The sequence below is a fragment of the Podarcis liolepis genome (genome assembly GCF_965112155.1).
Source record: "Podarcis liolepis genome assembly, chromosome: 1".
Classification (NCBI taxonomy): domain Eukaryota; kingdom Metazoa; phylum Chordata; class Lepidosauria; order Squamata; family Lacertidae; genus Podarcis; species Podarcis liolepis.
Genome location: NC_139554.1, coordinates 134,217,808 through 134,231,887, shown reverse-complemented (window position 1 = coordinate 134,231,887; position 14,080 = coordinate 134,217,808). Strand labels below are relative to the sequence as shown.

At 45.6% G+C, this 14,080-nt stretch overlaps 1 protein-coding gene across 4 annotated transcripts in view; it reads right to left on the bottom strand.

Moving 5' to 3' along the window:
• MLPH (melanophilin) overlaps nucleotides 1-13,495 on the bottom strand; it is a 75,799-nt gene extending 62,304 nt beyond the window's left edge. For 2 of the 4 annotated variants that reach the window (XM_083473352.1, XM_083473353.1), the window contains exons 1-2: nucleotides 13,230-13,495; nucleotides 335-465 (exon numbers count right to left, since the gene is read on the bottom strand). In XM_083473352.1, the coding sequence (XP_083329478.1) occupies nucleotides 335-447 (113 nt within the window). In that variant the 5' untranslated portion in view covers nucleotides 448-465; nucleotides 13,230-13,495. Of the gene's footprint in view, nucleotides 1-334; nucleotides 466-12,639; nucleotides 12,769-13,229 lie in introns of those variants that run through there. The other 2 variants (XM_083473350.1, XM_083473351.1) reach the window with 1 other exon arrangement.
• Nucleotides 13,496-14,080: the final 585 nt, after the last annotated feature.

The window sequence follows — 14,080 nt, the reverse complement described above, 5'->3', positions numbered from 1 at the left end:
ACTAAATGCCTGTCTTTTCCTGAATCTCATGCATTTAAGTCTGCTTTTTCTGTTCCACAAGATTTAGCATGCAACAGCTAGTAAGCGGCAAAAGAATTTTCCTATTTAAATTTAAGAAGTTTTAAATTTAAATTAAACTGTATCCTTACAAATATTAACAAATTCTGTGATGACGTTATCTATATTATCCCACAGCCATTTTTGTAGCCCCCTCGCCATGTGCCTAGCATTAGTGATTCAAGCTAGCTGGAAAACAGCTTGAAAATGACAAATACTAAAGGCCTCTCTTTTGAAGAATCATCAAAGTTCCTATTCTCATGTTTTAGCCACTTACTCTAAACGCTCTTCCTCTTTTTTCCGCAGATCGAAGTCCCGCTGAACAACTTCCCAAACATGCTCAGCCTCTTCATCTGTCAGTTTGGAAAGATCCAGTTTCCGCCTTCCCATCTTTAGAAAACAGAGCACCTAAAAATCAAGGACAAAAGTCTGTGTCAAACTGTGTCAAACAGATTAGAACTCATTCTCCAATAATATTTGTTTAATTAAAATAAATCGTGTCCTCCCTAAAAGAGGGCACGTGTTGTGGTGAGACCTGGAGACTAACCTCCTGGTAGTGGGTCTATTGGATAGGCACAACACCCGATTGGTAGGTCCCTCATTGCTGGGTTTAATGGGGGTGCAGTCTAAACGGATTGAGGGACCTATATAATCCCTTGCACGTGTCCCAGAGCTTCCTCTTTCGGCTCGTGCATCGGAACACCTGCCCACCTCTCCCTAATTTTAGGGGCATTTTTGCGATTGACCTTGCTATGCCGTCGTGTGTTGTCTGTCGTTGGGACAGGGGCATGGCAGGAATTTTCCCCACTTGACTGATTTGCTGTTGCCATTTGGTTTTCGCCTGCCGCGTAGCAATTCGTCACAACTTGTAAGGTTGCAGATAGGCACTGGTTCAGGTGATAGGGATGGGAGAATGGTCTTGCCATCCCTATGTGAAGGGTATTCTGTTAAAGGAATCCAGGGACTCAACTTGGTTTGGTCAACCCCCAAAAGGCAGTTGTGCCTGTGCCTGAGTCCAGGGGAGTGAACAGAGTCTGTTTCCAGGCTTTCCGCCTACCCAGGTGTTCACTCTTAGTTTACCTATGATAGAGCTCTGGGTCAGCGCTACCTGCAAGGGTGTAGGGAGCTAATCAAACCAGAGCCTATGCAACCACTCACTTTTCTGTAATCAATAAAGTTGTGGCCTAAATTCTGCCAAAAACCAAAACTAAAATTTGAGTCAAATGTGTCTTTATTTAAGGGGGAGGTCTCTGGGTCTAAACACGCAAATAAATTAAATGAGGCTACCAGCACCACCTTCTTAAATTGTGGCGCCCAGAACTGGACACAGGACTCCAGGTGTGGTCGGATCAAGACAGAATAGAGTGGGACTATGACTTCCCTTGATCTGGACACTAGACTTCTCTTGATGCAGCCTAAAATAACATTCACTTTTTTTTGCTGCTGCATCACACAGTTGACTCATGTTAAGGATGTGGTCCACCAAGGCCTGAATTCTGATTCTGTCTTCTGCAGCATTAGCTACCCCTCCCAGTTTGGTGTCATCTGCAAATTGGATATGAGCATCCCCTCAATTCCTTCATCCAAAACATTTGATAAAGACTTTGAACAACAACAGGCCCAGGACAGAGCCCTGCGGCACCCTACTTGTCACTTTTCCCCAGGAGGACGAGGAACCATTAATGAGTACTCTTTGGGTTTGGTCAGTCAACCAGCTACAAAGCCACCTAACAGTTACCTCATCCAACCCACATTTTACCAGCTTCTCTGCAAGAAGTTCATGGTGGATTTTGTCAAAAGACAGTTTGCAGCCATCATGAGAAATGAAAGGAGAAATGTATTCCCGTCGCCCTGAAATGCACGTCAGGCAGCCAGCAATCCCCTACCTTTGCACAGTTGTCAAACAAGCAACGCACACTGGATAAGGCTAATGACACTGTAGTGTGAAGGGCTTTCTACAGAGCCACAGAGTTGAAGGAACTGGCAATGATACACAGGACAGACTTAACATTGGGTAGATTTATTTCCAGAAGGAAAAAAACTAGTTCAGCTGCTTCTTCTCCAGGAAGTTATCCGGTAAACTGAACTTGTGGAGGATGCCAGTGAAGAGACAGAAAGGTCTGCCAAGAAAGTCTGCTGATCTCACACACGCAGGCCAACTTTGCTTAGCATGGATTCAGGCAGAGGCACTCCTTATGAGCTGCTATCATTTCCAAGGGCAAAATAAACAACAGGGCCTTTATCTGACCATACATGTCAGGTCATTTCAGTTTACGGAAATAGAAGATTGCTTCATTATGAGTCTGAATTAAATTTATAACTGCATCTACATAACAAACCAGAGAAAAGGCCCATTTAAACTGGGGAAGCAGATAAAGTGACCCAAGTCAAATGCAAACAATTCCAACAAGAAAGAAAAATGTAGAGAAACCGGTGTGGCTGCATAAGGGGCTTCCAAGTCAGCAGAGTTATAAAAAGTGGAAGAAGGGGAAAATCACAAAGGAGGAGTATAGACCAACAGTTGCAGCAGGAAAGTCAGGCTGGCTAAAGCCCAGAATGAGCTCAGGCTTGCACAAGAGGTTAATAATAATAATACAGTGGTACCTCGGGTTAAGAACTTAATTTGTTCTGGAGGTTTGTTCTTAACCTGAAACTGTTCTTAACCTGAAGCACCAATTTAGCTAATGGGGCCTCCCACTGCCGCTGCGCCACCACCACGTGATTTCTGTTCTCATCCTGGAGCAAAGTTCTTAACCTGAGGTACTATTTCTGGGTTAGCAGAGTCTGTAACCTGAAGCGTATGTAACCTGAAGCGTATGTAACCCGAGGTACCACTGTAATAAAGGTTTCTTCCACCATGTTCCAAGCAAGAGGAAGAACAAGTAGATGGTAGGTACTCTGTGTGGAGAAGATGGAGAAATGCTACTGGTTGACAGACCGAAGGCGGAATTGCTCAACACCTACTTTGCTTCTGTCTTCACCCAAAAGGAAAGTGATGCCCAACCTGGTGATAACAGAATAAATGCTGTAAGGAGGGAGCTGCAGCCTAAGACTGGAAAAGAGGTAGTAAGGGAACACCTAGCTACTTTAAATGAATTCAAATCACCAGGGCCTGATGAGCTGCATCCAAGGGTACTACTGGAACTTGCAGATGTACCGTATTTTCTGTGTATAAGACTAGGTTTTTCCCTAAAAAATAATGTCAAAAATTTGGGGGTGTTTTATACTCTGGGCCATCTCCCCGCACTGTCTTAAATCTGAGTCCCCCCAAATAGGAAGCGTCTTATACATGGGGGTGTCTTATAGATGGAAAAATTTGGTAATTTCAGAGCCTATTACCTTTGAAAAATCTTGGAGAACAGGTGACACGTCCCTGCAGACTGGAGGCAGGCAAATGTTGTCTCCATCGGAGGAAAGAAAGACCCAGCCAACTACTGACCAGTCAGCTTGACATCAATACCAGGAAAGGCCCAGGACAGATAATTTAACAGTCTGTCTGTGAGCACTTAGAAAAGAATGCGGTGAGACCCAGCATGGGTTTCTCAAAAACAAGTCATGTGAGACAAATCTCATGTCTTCTTTTTTTATGGAGTCACAAGCTTGGTGGATCAGGGGAATGCTGTGGACCTAGTGTATCTTGATTTCAGTCAGGCTTTTGACTAAGTCCCCCATGGTATTCTTACGAGGAAGTTGGTAAAATGTGGGTTGAATGAGGTAACTGTTAGGTGGATTTGCAGCTGGTTAACTGACCACACCCAAAGAGTACTCATTAATTGTTCCTCATTGTCCTGGAAAAAAGTGACAAGTGGGGTGCCACAGGATACTACCACAGGGTTCTGTCTTGGGACCATTGTTCAGCATCTTTATAAATGTCTTGGGTGAAGGAATTGAGGGGATGCTCATCTCCAATTTGCAGATGGCACCAAACTGGGAGGGGCAGCTAATGCCGCAGAAGACAGAATCAGGATCAAGGTGGCCTTAGCTGACTGGATACCTGGCTCCAAGCTTACAAAATGAAATTCAATAGGGACAAATGTAAGGTTCTGCACTTAAGGCAGGAAGAACCAGCTTCAAAAAAAAAAAAAAAATAAGATGGGGGACATCTGGCTTACTAGCAGAACATGTGGAAAGAATCTAGGAGTCTTGTTGGATCACAACCTTGACATGAGTCAACAGTTTGATGATGCAGCAGCAGCAGCAAAAAAAAAGGGGGGGTGAATGCTATTCTAGGCTGCATCAACAGAAATTGAGTGTCCTGATCAAGGGAAGTCATAGTACTGATCTAGTCTGCCTTGGTCAGAGCACACCTGGAAGAGTGTGTCCAATTCTAGGCACCCCCAATTTAAGAAGGCTGTTGACAAGTTGTAACATGCGCAAAGGAGGGCAATCAAGATGATTAAGGGTCTGGAAACCAAGCATTATGAGGAAAGCTTGAAGGAGCTTGAAGGAGCTGGAAAAGAGGAGATGGAGAGGAGGTATGATAGCCATCTTCAAATACCTGAAGGGCTGTCACATGGAAGGTGGAGCAAGCTTGTTTTCTCCTGCTCTGGAAAGAAGGACCTTAACCAATGGTTTCAAGTTACAAGAAAGCAGATTCTGACTAAACATCTCACAGTAAGGGCTGTTTGACAGTGGAAAAGACTGGGAGGTGGTGGATTCTTCTTCACTGGAGGTTTTGATGCAGAAGGTGGCCATCTGCTATGGATGCTTTGGTTGAAATTCCTGTAGTGTAGAGGGTTGGACTAGATGATCCACAGAGTACCAGCACAGCCTGTGTTTATGGTCAGTTGGTAGACCTGACTGACGTAGCAGTCAGACCCACCCTTGTGAAACTGCCTGCTTGCTTTGCCCTGATGAGCAGTTTAAACTCAAAATTTGTGGGGGGACACAAGCACCCTAGCGGCTGTTGGAGGAGCTGACGTCATCCATTGGTGATGCAGGAGGCCAAAAGCCTCCCAGACCACTGGGCTGCAATCCCTGCTCCCAGTTGATACTGGTAAGTGGTCTATTGCTTTACTTGCCAGTGAATGTTATTTGTGCAAGTCATACTTAGACGATGCATTTATCACACAACACTGGGCATCTGAAGTATTTAAACATGGACACTGTATATTTTTACAAAGACAAGATGACCTGGTTATAAGATTTAGAGTCCATTAGTGGGATCTTACAGAGCCGCACAACTGGATCACTCAGCCAACACCCAAGTAAGTATAAGACTGTTCCCTTTTGTGAGAGGGAAAATGAATTCAGCATGACTGTCAGCTGATTTTCTGCCATTTTTTTTCCAGTGAACAAGCCAGCACACAACTTATTTGCAGAAGTAATGCAATCAAGATCAGATTATATTTATGTTAACCTAGCAAAATGACTACTGTTATGATGGTTGTTAAGCAAAGGGAAGGCCTGTGCTTTCTGCTTAAAGAGAGGCTGTGCAACATACACCCTGTTAAGTCACCCTGTAAGAGAGGTGGTGGCTGCTCAGTCACCTTATATTCAGTTTACTGTATAAATATCCAAGAACGCTACCCATAGTGAACTTTCCCTCTCTCCTTATCCCACCCCAGTTTGGTCTGCTTAATGCATTTTGGATGAACCAAAGTTTCCAAGTCATCTTCAAGAGCAACACCACGTAGAGCACCTTCTAATACTGTAATCTCATCTGGGAGTTACCAGAGCAGGGAGTACAGTGGCCAAGTAATCTCTGTTGAAAAGGGGCTATAACTAGCAAACCAGCTAGAGCCCAAAGAAGGCACTCCAAGCCATCAAGGCTACCTGAACCTCCTTCCAGGAGAGTGCTAACCTATCCAGGATAGGCCGCCTCCACACCTCACAGACATAAGGAGCTGGGATACCTCTGTCTCTCCAGGATTCAGCCTCAGTTTACTGGCCCACATCCAGCCCCTCACCACCTCTGAGCACTGGTCTAAAACCTCAGTTGCCTCTCCTGGTTCAGTCTGAACAGAGAGATGAAGCTGGTTGTCACCAGCATTTTAACAACACATCACTCCAAATCTCCTAATAACAGTTCCCAGAGGCTTCCTTTGGATGTTACATAGCATGGGGGCCAAGATGGAGCCCTGTGGGACACCCCAGGATAATTCCCAGGAGCCTCCCAGGAGCCCTTTAGGACAGTGCCCCCCCATCCACACCTTCCTGAGGCACCACTGAAGTATCCTTCAGTGGCCAACAGTTTCAAAAGCTGCAGAGATATTCTAGGAGAACGAGCAGGGCTGCACTCCCCTTAACGTTCTCCTGTCAAATGTCCTCAGTCAGGGTGACCAAGGCAATTTCAGTGGTGTAACTAGGCCTGAAACCAGACTGGAACAGAGTGGATCCAAATAATCAGTTTTCCTCAGACATGCCTGAAGCTGGGGCGCCACCACCTTCTCAAGCACCTTGCCCAGAAAGGGGATATTTGCCACTGGGTTTAACCCCTCTGAGTCCAAGGGAAGTCTTCTTAAGGATAACATTACAGATCTCTGCCATAGATATTACAATGCCACTACACCACCTATAGGAACATAGAACTGAGTCAGACCTTTGTTCTACCTAGCTTAGTACTGTCTACACTGACTGGCAGTGGCTCTCCGCTGCCGGGGATTGAACCTGGGACCTTCTGCATGCAAGGCAGGTGCTCTACTGCTGATCTGCGAACCTTCCCTCATGCATGCCACCTATGTGTGAAGAATGCTTGCAATGTGAATTCATATCAAAATAGCATGATTTGCCTCCTCTGTTTTGCTTCCCATTGACATTTCTGTGCTTTGTGATGCGGGAAGAGCCTTGCCAAGCGCTTAGCCATACAGTCACAGATATTGGCAATGTTTGTCTGTGTTCAACGGCTTGTCTCCAGAAAAGCTCCTGCAGCTTCTTGTGACACAACAGATGGTGCTCTGGGGGCCCCTGATCTTTGGGGTGCTCTTCTGTATCAACAATGATAGGGAGAAGCTAAGAAGCTTCCAGGCAGGAGCAGGAGCAGCCTGGCACTTCTCTGGAGGCATCGTATGAATATGAGGCGAACACACGTGTCTGTTGGGCTGACGTTGCTTCTGGCTGTCCATTCCCCTCGAGTCAAGGGAGAGACTCATTCCCTCAGGGTGCTGCTGCCAGCTGGCAGAGTCAGAGCGGAGAGCGTTCTGGATTAACTCGTCCAGAATAAAGAAGAAGAAGAGGAAGAGTTTGGATTTGATATCCCGCCTTTCACTCCCCTTCAGGAGTCTCAAAGCGGCCAACAGTCTCCTTTCCCTTCCTCCCCCACAACAAACACTCTGTGAGGTGAGTGGGGCTGAGAGACTTCAGAGAAATGTGACTGGCCCAAGGTCACCCAGCAGCTGCATGTGGAGGAGCGGAGACACGAACCCGGTTTCCCAGATTACGAGACTACCGCTCTTAACCACTACACCACACTGGCTCTCGAGAATGTTCTGCCTCAATTTTCACCACGGCTTCAACTCTAGTTAGAATGCTCAAATCTATGTAGGTCTACTCAGAAGTAAGTCTTGCTGAATATGATGGATTTTAAGACTTGGGGTTGTTGTTTTTGTTTTTTTAGTATAGCAGACAGATGCAGTGTCTGTTCTGGAAAGCACCACATATATGGTAGATACCTATCAGTCTGTTCTCATGTGGCCACAGGTGAAAGAGATGGATCTAAAGGCTGAGGAGCCTTCAGTGCTCCATTCCTTCATCCATCTGCTTATGGCCGATAATTTCAGTGTGCTGTGAAACAAGCGCCACAAATGGAAATGTCAAAAGATTTTGATTCAATTCAATTCAATTCAATTGAACAAACATAAATGTGCATCTGAAATTACATGTATAAAATTATCTACATCCACTTTTGGATGATTGTTTTCCCCACCCACAAACTAACATTACCTCCAGGTTTTGAGCATTAGGAGTTAAAGGGGTTAAATATGAGCCTCCTGCTTCAGCAAGCATAATAATTAATCCGGTTAGGACTTACATGGCCCTTGAGACACTTTAAAAGTGGCTCTTATACCTCCTCTCTGTCTCCTCCTTCCCAGGCTAAACAAACCAAACTCCCTCAACCGTTCCTCATAAGGCTTGGTTTCCAGAACCTTGCTTGCCCTGCTTTTGCTATGTGTACTTCTTTATTACAATTAAAGCACACCTTTCATAGATATGGCTTTGCCCTTCATTTGACACTTAGACACATAACTAGAATCATTGGCTTTTGCACTCCTGACTGGAGACTCTTCTCTCCTTTGTACACATTCCTCTCTTAAACAGGCAATTAATCTTTCGAAAGTCAAGTCAAGTCCTCTTTCCCATCCATTAGAGTTGCAAAAGTCCCAAATTTGGGTTCTAGTGACCCTAGGAAATCGCAGATATTTTGCTCTTCTTGCATTGGGTACTCTGACAGTTCTAGTTTCTCAAGAAGTGTTAAAATCTCAGTCACATATTTGGGACAATCTGCCTTAGAATTCAACCTGAGCCTTAGCAAATCTTGCATCCATTTTCTATGGAAACTTTTGCTTGCAAATCCATATGAAAGTTCCAGGGCCTCAAGTATCTGGGCTGCAGTATCAGTCTCCTTAATATGCACAACCTGGGCATCTGAAATGCTGCTTAAAGTTGTGGCTCTTGCTTGCTTATTCTGCCGTTCTCATACATTGATTGGAGCTCTAGATTCTTTGTTGTTGCCTTTAGGCCTTTTACTTTTAATGCCACCTAGTATTTCTTTGCTATTAACAACAGATACTTTCCCCATTGAGTAAGGATGGTAATCTGGGTGTCTTGAGGCTTGCATCACTGAAGTAAACCTCACTGGCCATCTCAAAAACGGAGGAAATGTCCAAAACTCAAAAGTTGGCGGAAAATGTGCTAAATCCAAAACCAGAACAAAGTCTCCAAAGGAAAATTTAAGACCAAACATCTTCACTACCTAGGTACTGTACTGCTCTGTGAGGGAAGTGGGGACTAATCTCTCTTCACAGTGGAGACAATGGAGTCACCATATGCTCACCAAGAAACAAAAAAGAAAGAGTTCTGCTTCAGACCTCTCTTCTTTCTTAAGAGAATTCAGCTGCATTCACCAAAATACTTCAAAAATAATCTAATCTTGGCCCATAACCTATGTTGGGATGTGAATTAGATGCTAGGAGAGGGTATATTTATTAGCTATTATCCTTCCTTCCTCACGTGAGCAGAGTGTCATCCCTTTGCAACTTAAAGAGAAGCTTAGATAGACTAGTTTTAGCCTTTCAGTTTAAATAATCCAGGATGGGTTCTCCTGGTATTGCCTCCTTTCTCTGAAAACTTTCCAGCTTGTCAATATCCTCCTTCAATTGTGGTGCCCAGAGCTGGACACAGGACTCCAGGCGGAGTCTGACAAAGGCAAAATAGAGTGAACACCCCATGGTTAACCGCCCCACCCCACCCTTGGTGATCTCACACATAAGAGAAAGTATTGCTTCCTACATTCTGCGGACTTGGCCTAATATTTATGCCTTGTTGCTTACTGACTTAACACAATTCTAAAGAACAATTATCCTAGTCAAAAGAAACTGCAAGGGACAAATGGATCCTGAAACATGATATAAAGTGATGAACTTTAAAAGGGAAGGGAGGTGGAGAGAGAAGGGTCTCAAAAGTGGCTTCAGAAAATGTGTCTTTTCTCCTTCTGGGTGTTGCGCTGATGGGAGAAGATGGTTCTACTTTAAGTCCCCCGTCCCACTATTAACACAGAGGAACGAGCCCAGCGAGGGTCAGAGTGGGGACACTCAAGCGGCCTACAGGTGGAAGGGCAGCTGTGCAAGGCATTCCCAGCACACCCAAGTCACCTGACCCTGCCAGAAAGGCCTCCGCCCTGCAACAGAACTGCAAAGGTGGAACAAGGTCAACCTAGAGGAGACTGGAGACTCCAGATCACTGCTGCCAATGCGACCCATCAATCTAAGCTCTCTCTCTCTCCTGTGATTCAAATTAATAATCATGCCACTCTCAGCAGCTCAAGGTATTGGAAGCAAAATAATGATAAAAGTTGGAGGTCACCAGAAGGAAAGCAGGGAGTCGCAATTTCTCCCTACCACTACTGTATAAGCTCCACAAGTTAATATTTGGAAACCTGGTCAAGTCAATCATTTTGTTACTTGCTTAAGAATGGAAGATAGCGAATAATACTACTTCACTTTTATACAGTGCTTTAGAGCATTCAAAGTACTTCATTCTTACACCTATCCTGTAAGGCTGGTCTGTATCACCCCCATGTTATAGGCCCTGGGGCTTAGAAAAGGTGGCAAAGCTGATATCTGAACAGGAACCTTCTGATTTGTCGCTCTGTCTCTTAGGCCTTCTCCAGGCAATCTGTTTATTGCTTGTGTGGAGATTATACCACTTTTCCATTATCCCTCACTGTCTAGAACATCACTTTCCTTATAATAAAAATAATGATTTTTAAAAAGTTAGTTTGCTGCCCAACAGTGCTTTAAATCCACGCTAACTGGGCAAACCTAAACATGCTGGTGTGAGACCAAAGCCCTCCAACAGAACAGTGATCATCCAAAGGGGACCTCATCCTTTATGCCATGCCTCCTTAAAGAACAAAAGTAAGACTTAGTGGGAAATTCTGTTGAAATTCCAGAATACTTGAATGTTGCTAGGATCGGACATGGGAAAACCAAAGACAGAGTCCAGAAATTGTTGGGAGTCCAACTCCCAGCATGCTGTGCAGGCCAGGAATGATGGGAGTTGGGAGCCAAACAACCTCTGGAAGGTAACAGACTAGCTCCACACTCACCTACCCCCGGGCTAAACCATAACTACAGCCCAAAAGCCTCTTCCTAAAGATATGGGTGCTGACTGTAGACCGGCTACTAGAGGGTGGGTCTGCGGAGTTATTTTGAAAGAGGCCAGACGTGCTTCTGTCAAATATGACTCCGTCCACCTGCACAGTGACATTGGTTATGCTGGCTCCTTGTCTAACCCCCCTGCAGAGGGGAGAAATAACATGGTGCATTAGGCACACAGAAGTTGTGAGAAATTGCAACCCACCTCCCACTTTTTGCTGCTATCCTGAAGTCACACCCAAAAGGGTGGGGGGATGACAAGGAGGAGATAAACAACAGTAGTTTGGACTTGTTGGGTATTTTTGAGCATCAGCAACAGACAGCGAAGGACACTTTTTCTAATGGGGTTGTGGAATCCTAGCAAACTACAATCCCCACAGACGTGAGATGCAATTTTCATTTACACTGGTACCCCGGGTTAAGAACTTAATTTGTTCTGGAGGTCTGTTCTTAACCTTAAAAAATTCCTTCCAGTAGCACCTTAAAGACCAACTAAGTTAGTTCTTGGTATGAGCTTTCGTGTGCATGCACACTTCTTCAGATGCACACTTCTTCAGATACACACGAAAGCTCATACCAAGAACTAACTTAGTTGGTCTTTAAGGTGCTACTGGAAGGAATTTTTTTATTTTGACTATGGCAGACCAACACGGCTACCTATCTGTAACTGTTCTTAACCTGAAACTGTTCTTAACCTGAGGTACCACTTTAGCTAATGGGGCCTCCTGCTGCTGCCGCACGATTTCTGTTCTTATCCTGAAGCAAAGTTCTTAACCCAAGGTACTATTTCTGGGTTAGCGGAGTCTGTAACCTGAAGCGTATGTAACTGAAGCGTCTGTAACCCGAGGTACCACTGTAATGCCACACTTCTGAGGAGTTCAAAGCAGTGCTTTAGCGCCTCAACAACCTGATAGGTACATCAGGTCAAGCTCCCCAATTCATATCAATGAACTTTCTAGGAAAGTAGTTCTATGATCCCGGATTTCTGACACCCAGTCCCACCATTCTAGCCATGGCATATTACAGTTCTTTACACAATTTCAGAGTACCCTCAGTTACCACTGAATATGATTGTAATTGCAGGTGGTAAATTCTGCATAAACTTTCGCCGTGTCTTAAGCTTGGCCTTCTAGTTAATATAATTTGAAATCTAAAATAAATGCTAAAGATAATCAATTTAACAAAAGGCCACAGATGATGATGGTGGTGGTGATTAAAGGTAAAAAGGTAAATATTATTATTATTATTAATGACAAATGACTAGATTTATTGAGAACAAGTAACAAATATGCAAATCAGCCCCAACTCCAGTCAGCCTGCCACATACCAGTTTCCAGACACTGAGTTCTGGGCATCATCTGATCTGCAGGTCTGGAAAACAATCTGCAGCCCCTCGACTGGAGTTGAGAGTGATCTGCATATTCGAGTTGTTTGCCATTAACAACTTCTGGGGCTTTGGGTCTATTTGTCAGACTGGCCTCCTATAGCTTTCCATAAACAGAAGGAGTTGTCCAAATACTGCTGCAACTTCCATGGAGCTGAAACCTGACTCCTGATCAAAAACGAGATAGATCCGCTGTTGGACAAAACTATTTCAAGCACTTTCATAACTATTTCAATAAAGTGTTATTGAAAGGGGAGTTTCCATGGAGGGGAACCCTTTTATAGATTTGCATTGGCTTTATTTCGATAGTTTACATTTAACAAATCAGTAAGAAATTAGAAATGTGTCTTTCCAGAAATGTGTCAACAGTAAAAATGAACCCACATTTAAATCTCCGGAAGGAAAGAAGAAGTCAAGGAAGTCGCTCTTTTTACCCCAGTCGGCAGCCTTGCCAGAAAGGGCGCATGTGGAGTCATCTGCAGCCATGTGCAGCCATGGCGCTTCTTGCTTCCCAAATTAACCTTCAACCGGCCTCGGGGCGCCTCTGGCGAAGAGGCGTCCCCATGAGCAGGAAGTCACAAGCTCTTTGCGCGCCAGAGAGCATTCAGTGTCACAGGACAGCAACAGACTCTCCCATCCCTCCTCTAGGTTGGTTTCACTGTGGCAGAACTATTGCTGCCAGTTCGCGTATCCCTGGTGCGCGGAGCGCGGGCAGAGAGGCGCGCGGAGATGCCCCCGTCCTTTCCAGCTCAGCCCTTCTCCTCCTGCCCCTCGCTCCCGGTCCTTCCTCTGCCCCCGACCTGGCAGCCAGGCCGGCAGGTGCCAGCCCTGCAAACACCCGCCAGGTCCTCGCTCGGCTGCCGCTCACTGCCTTTGCCCCTGGCAAACAAGCCCCCTGGAGCCTGCCCAGGCAAGCAGCAGGTTGCAATTGCGCTTCTCCCCCTGGGGATCGCCCTTTGCGCAGCTGCGGTTACCTTGCAATGCTCGCTGCTGTTGCTGCTGCTGCTTCTGCTGCTGCTTCCTGGGTGCTGCTCAGCCCTCTCTCTGGTCTCTTTCTCGGTGGAAATCCTGCCCTAGAAGGTGGTGCAAAACTATGTGGCTGTCACATGCTTCCAGTGCTGGGTTCCCATCCTCCTCTCCCCTCGCCCAGGGCTCACCAGATCCAACCACCTAATCGGTGCGCAGCGATCACATGGCCCCACGAGCGCTGGCCTCCCAGTCAACTTCCTGGGCAGCAGCAGCAGCAGCAGCTAAAGCGATAAGGAGAAGAGGAGCAGCAGCAGAAGAAGAAGAAGAAAGGCGAAGGGAGAGCTGCAGCCGCTGGCAGCTTTTTAAAGAACTACGGGGAAGATTGCTTGGGCTACCTGTGGGGCACATGTGGGGCACTTGGTCAGGGCGCGGGAATAAATGGCCCAGTCACTCGGTGTTTAAATCTGAGTGGGAAGCAAAGTTTTTTAAATTGCATCAATAAAAAGCAGGTTAGCGGGTTAAGCAAATCCACTGCGAGATCGGGTTGCGCAAGGCTAGGATGGCTGCTAGGACGAACCTTCATTTTGCAGAGGCAGTAGCCTGTCCCTCGTATTTAACCATCTGAAAGATTTTAATGCCGCCTTTCCTGAAATCACAGTGAGTTAACAACGCAGCCATTAAACCATATGTACAAAACGGTAAGCTATCCAGCCTGAGGCGAATGAAAAGCAACTCGCACTGAGATCCAGAGGAGAAAAGTTGTGTCTTCAGAGAAAGACGGAGACTCTGTTGCCTCACTCGCCTGCCTGCGGGTTTCTCGAATCATCCCGCTGCTGCCCACGGTTGGAAGCAAGAT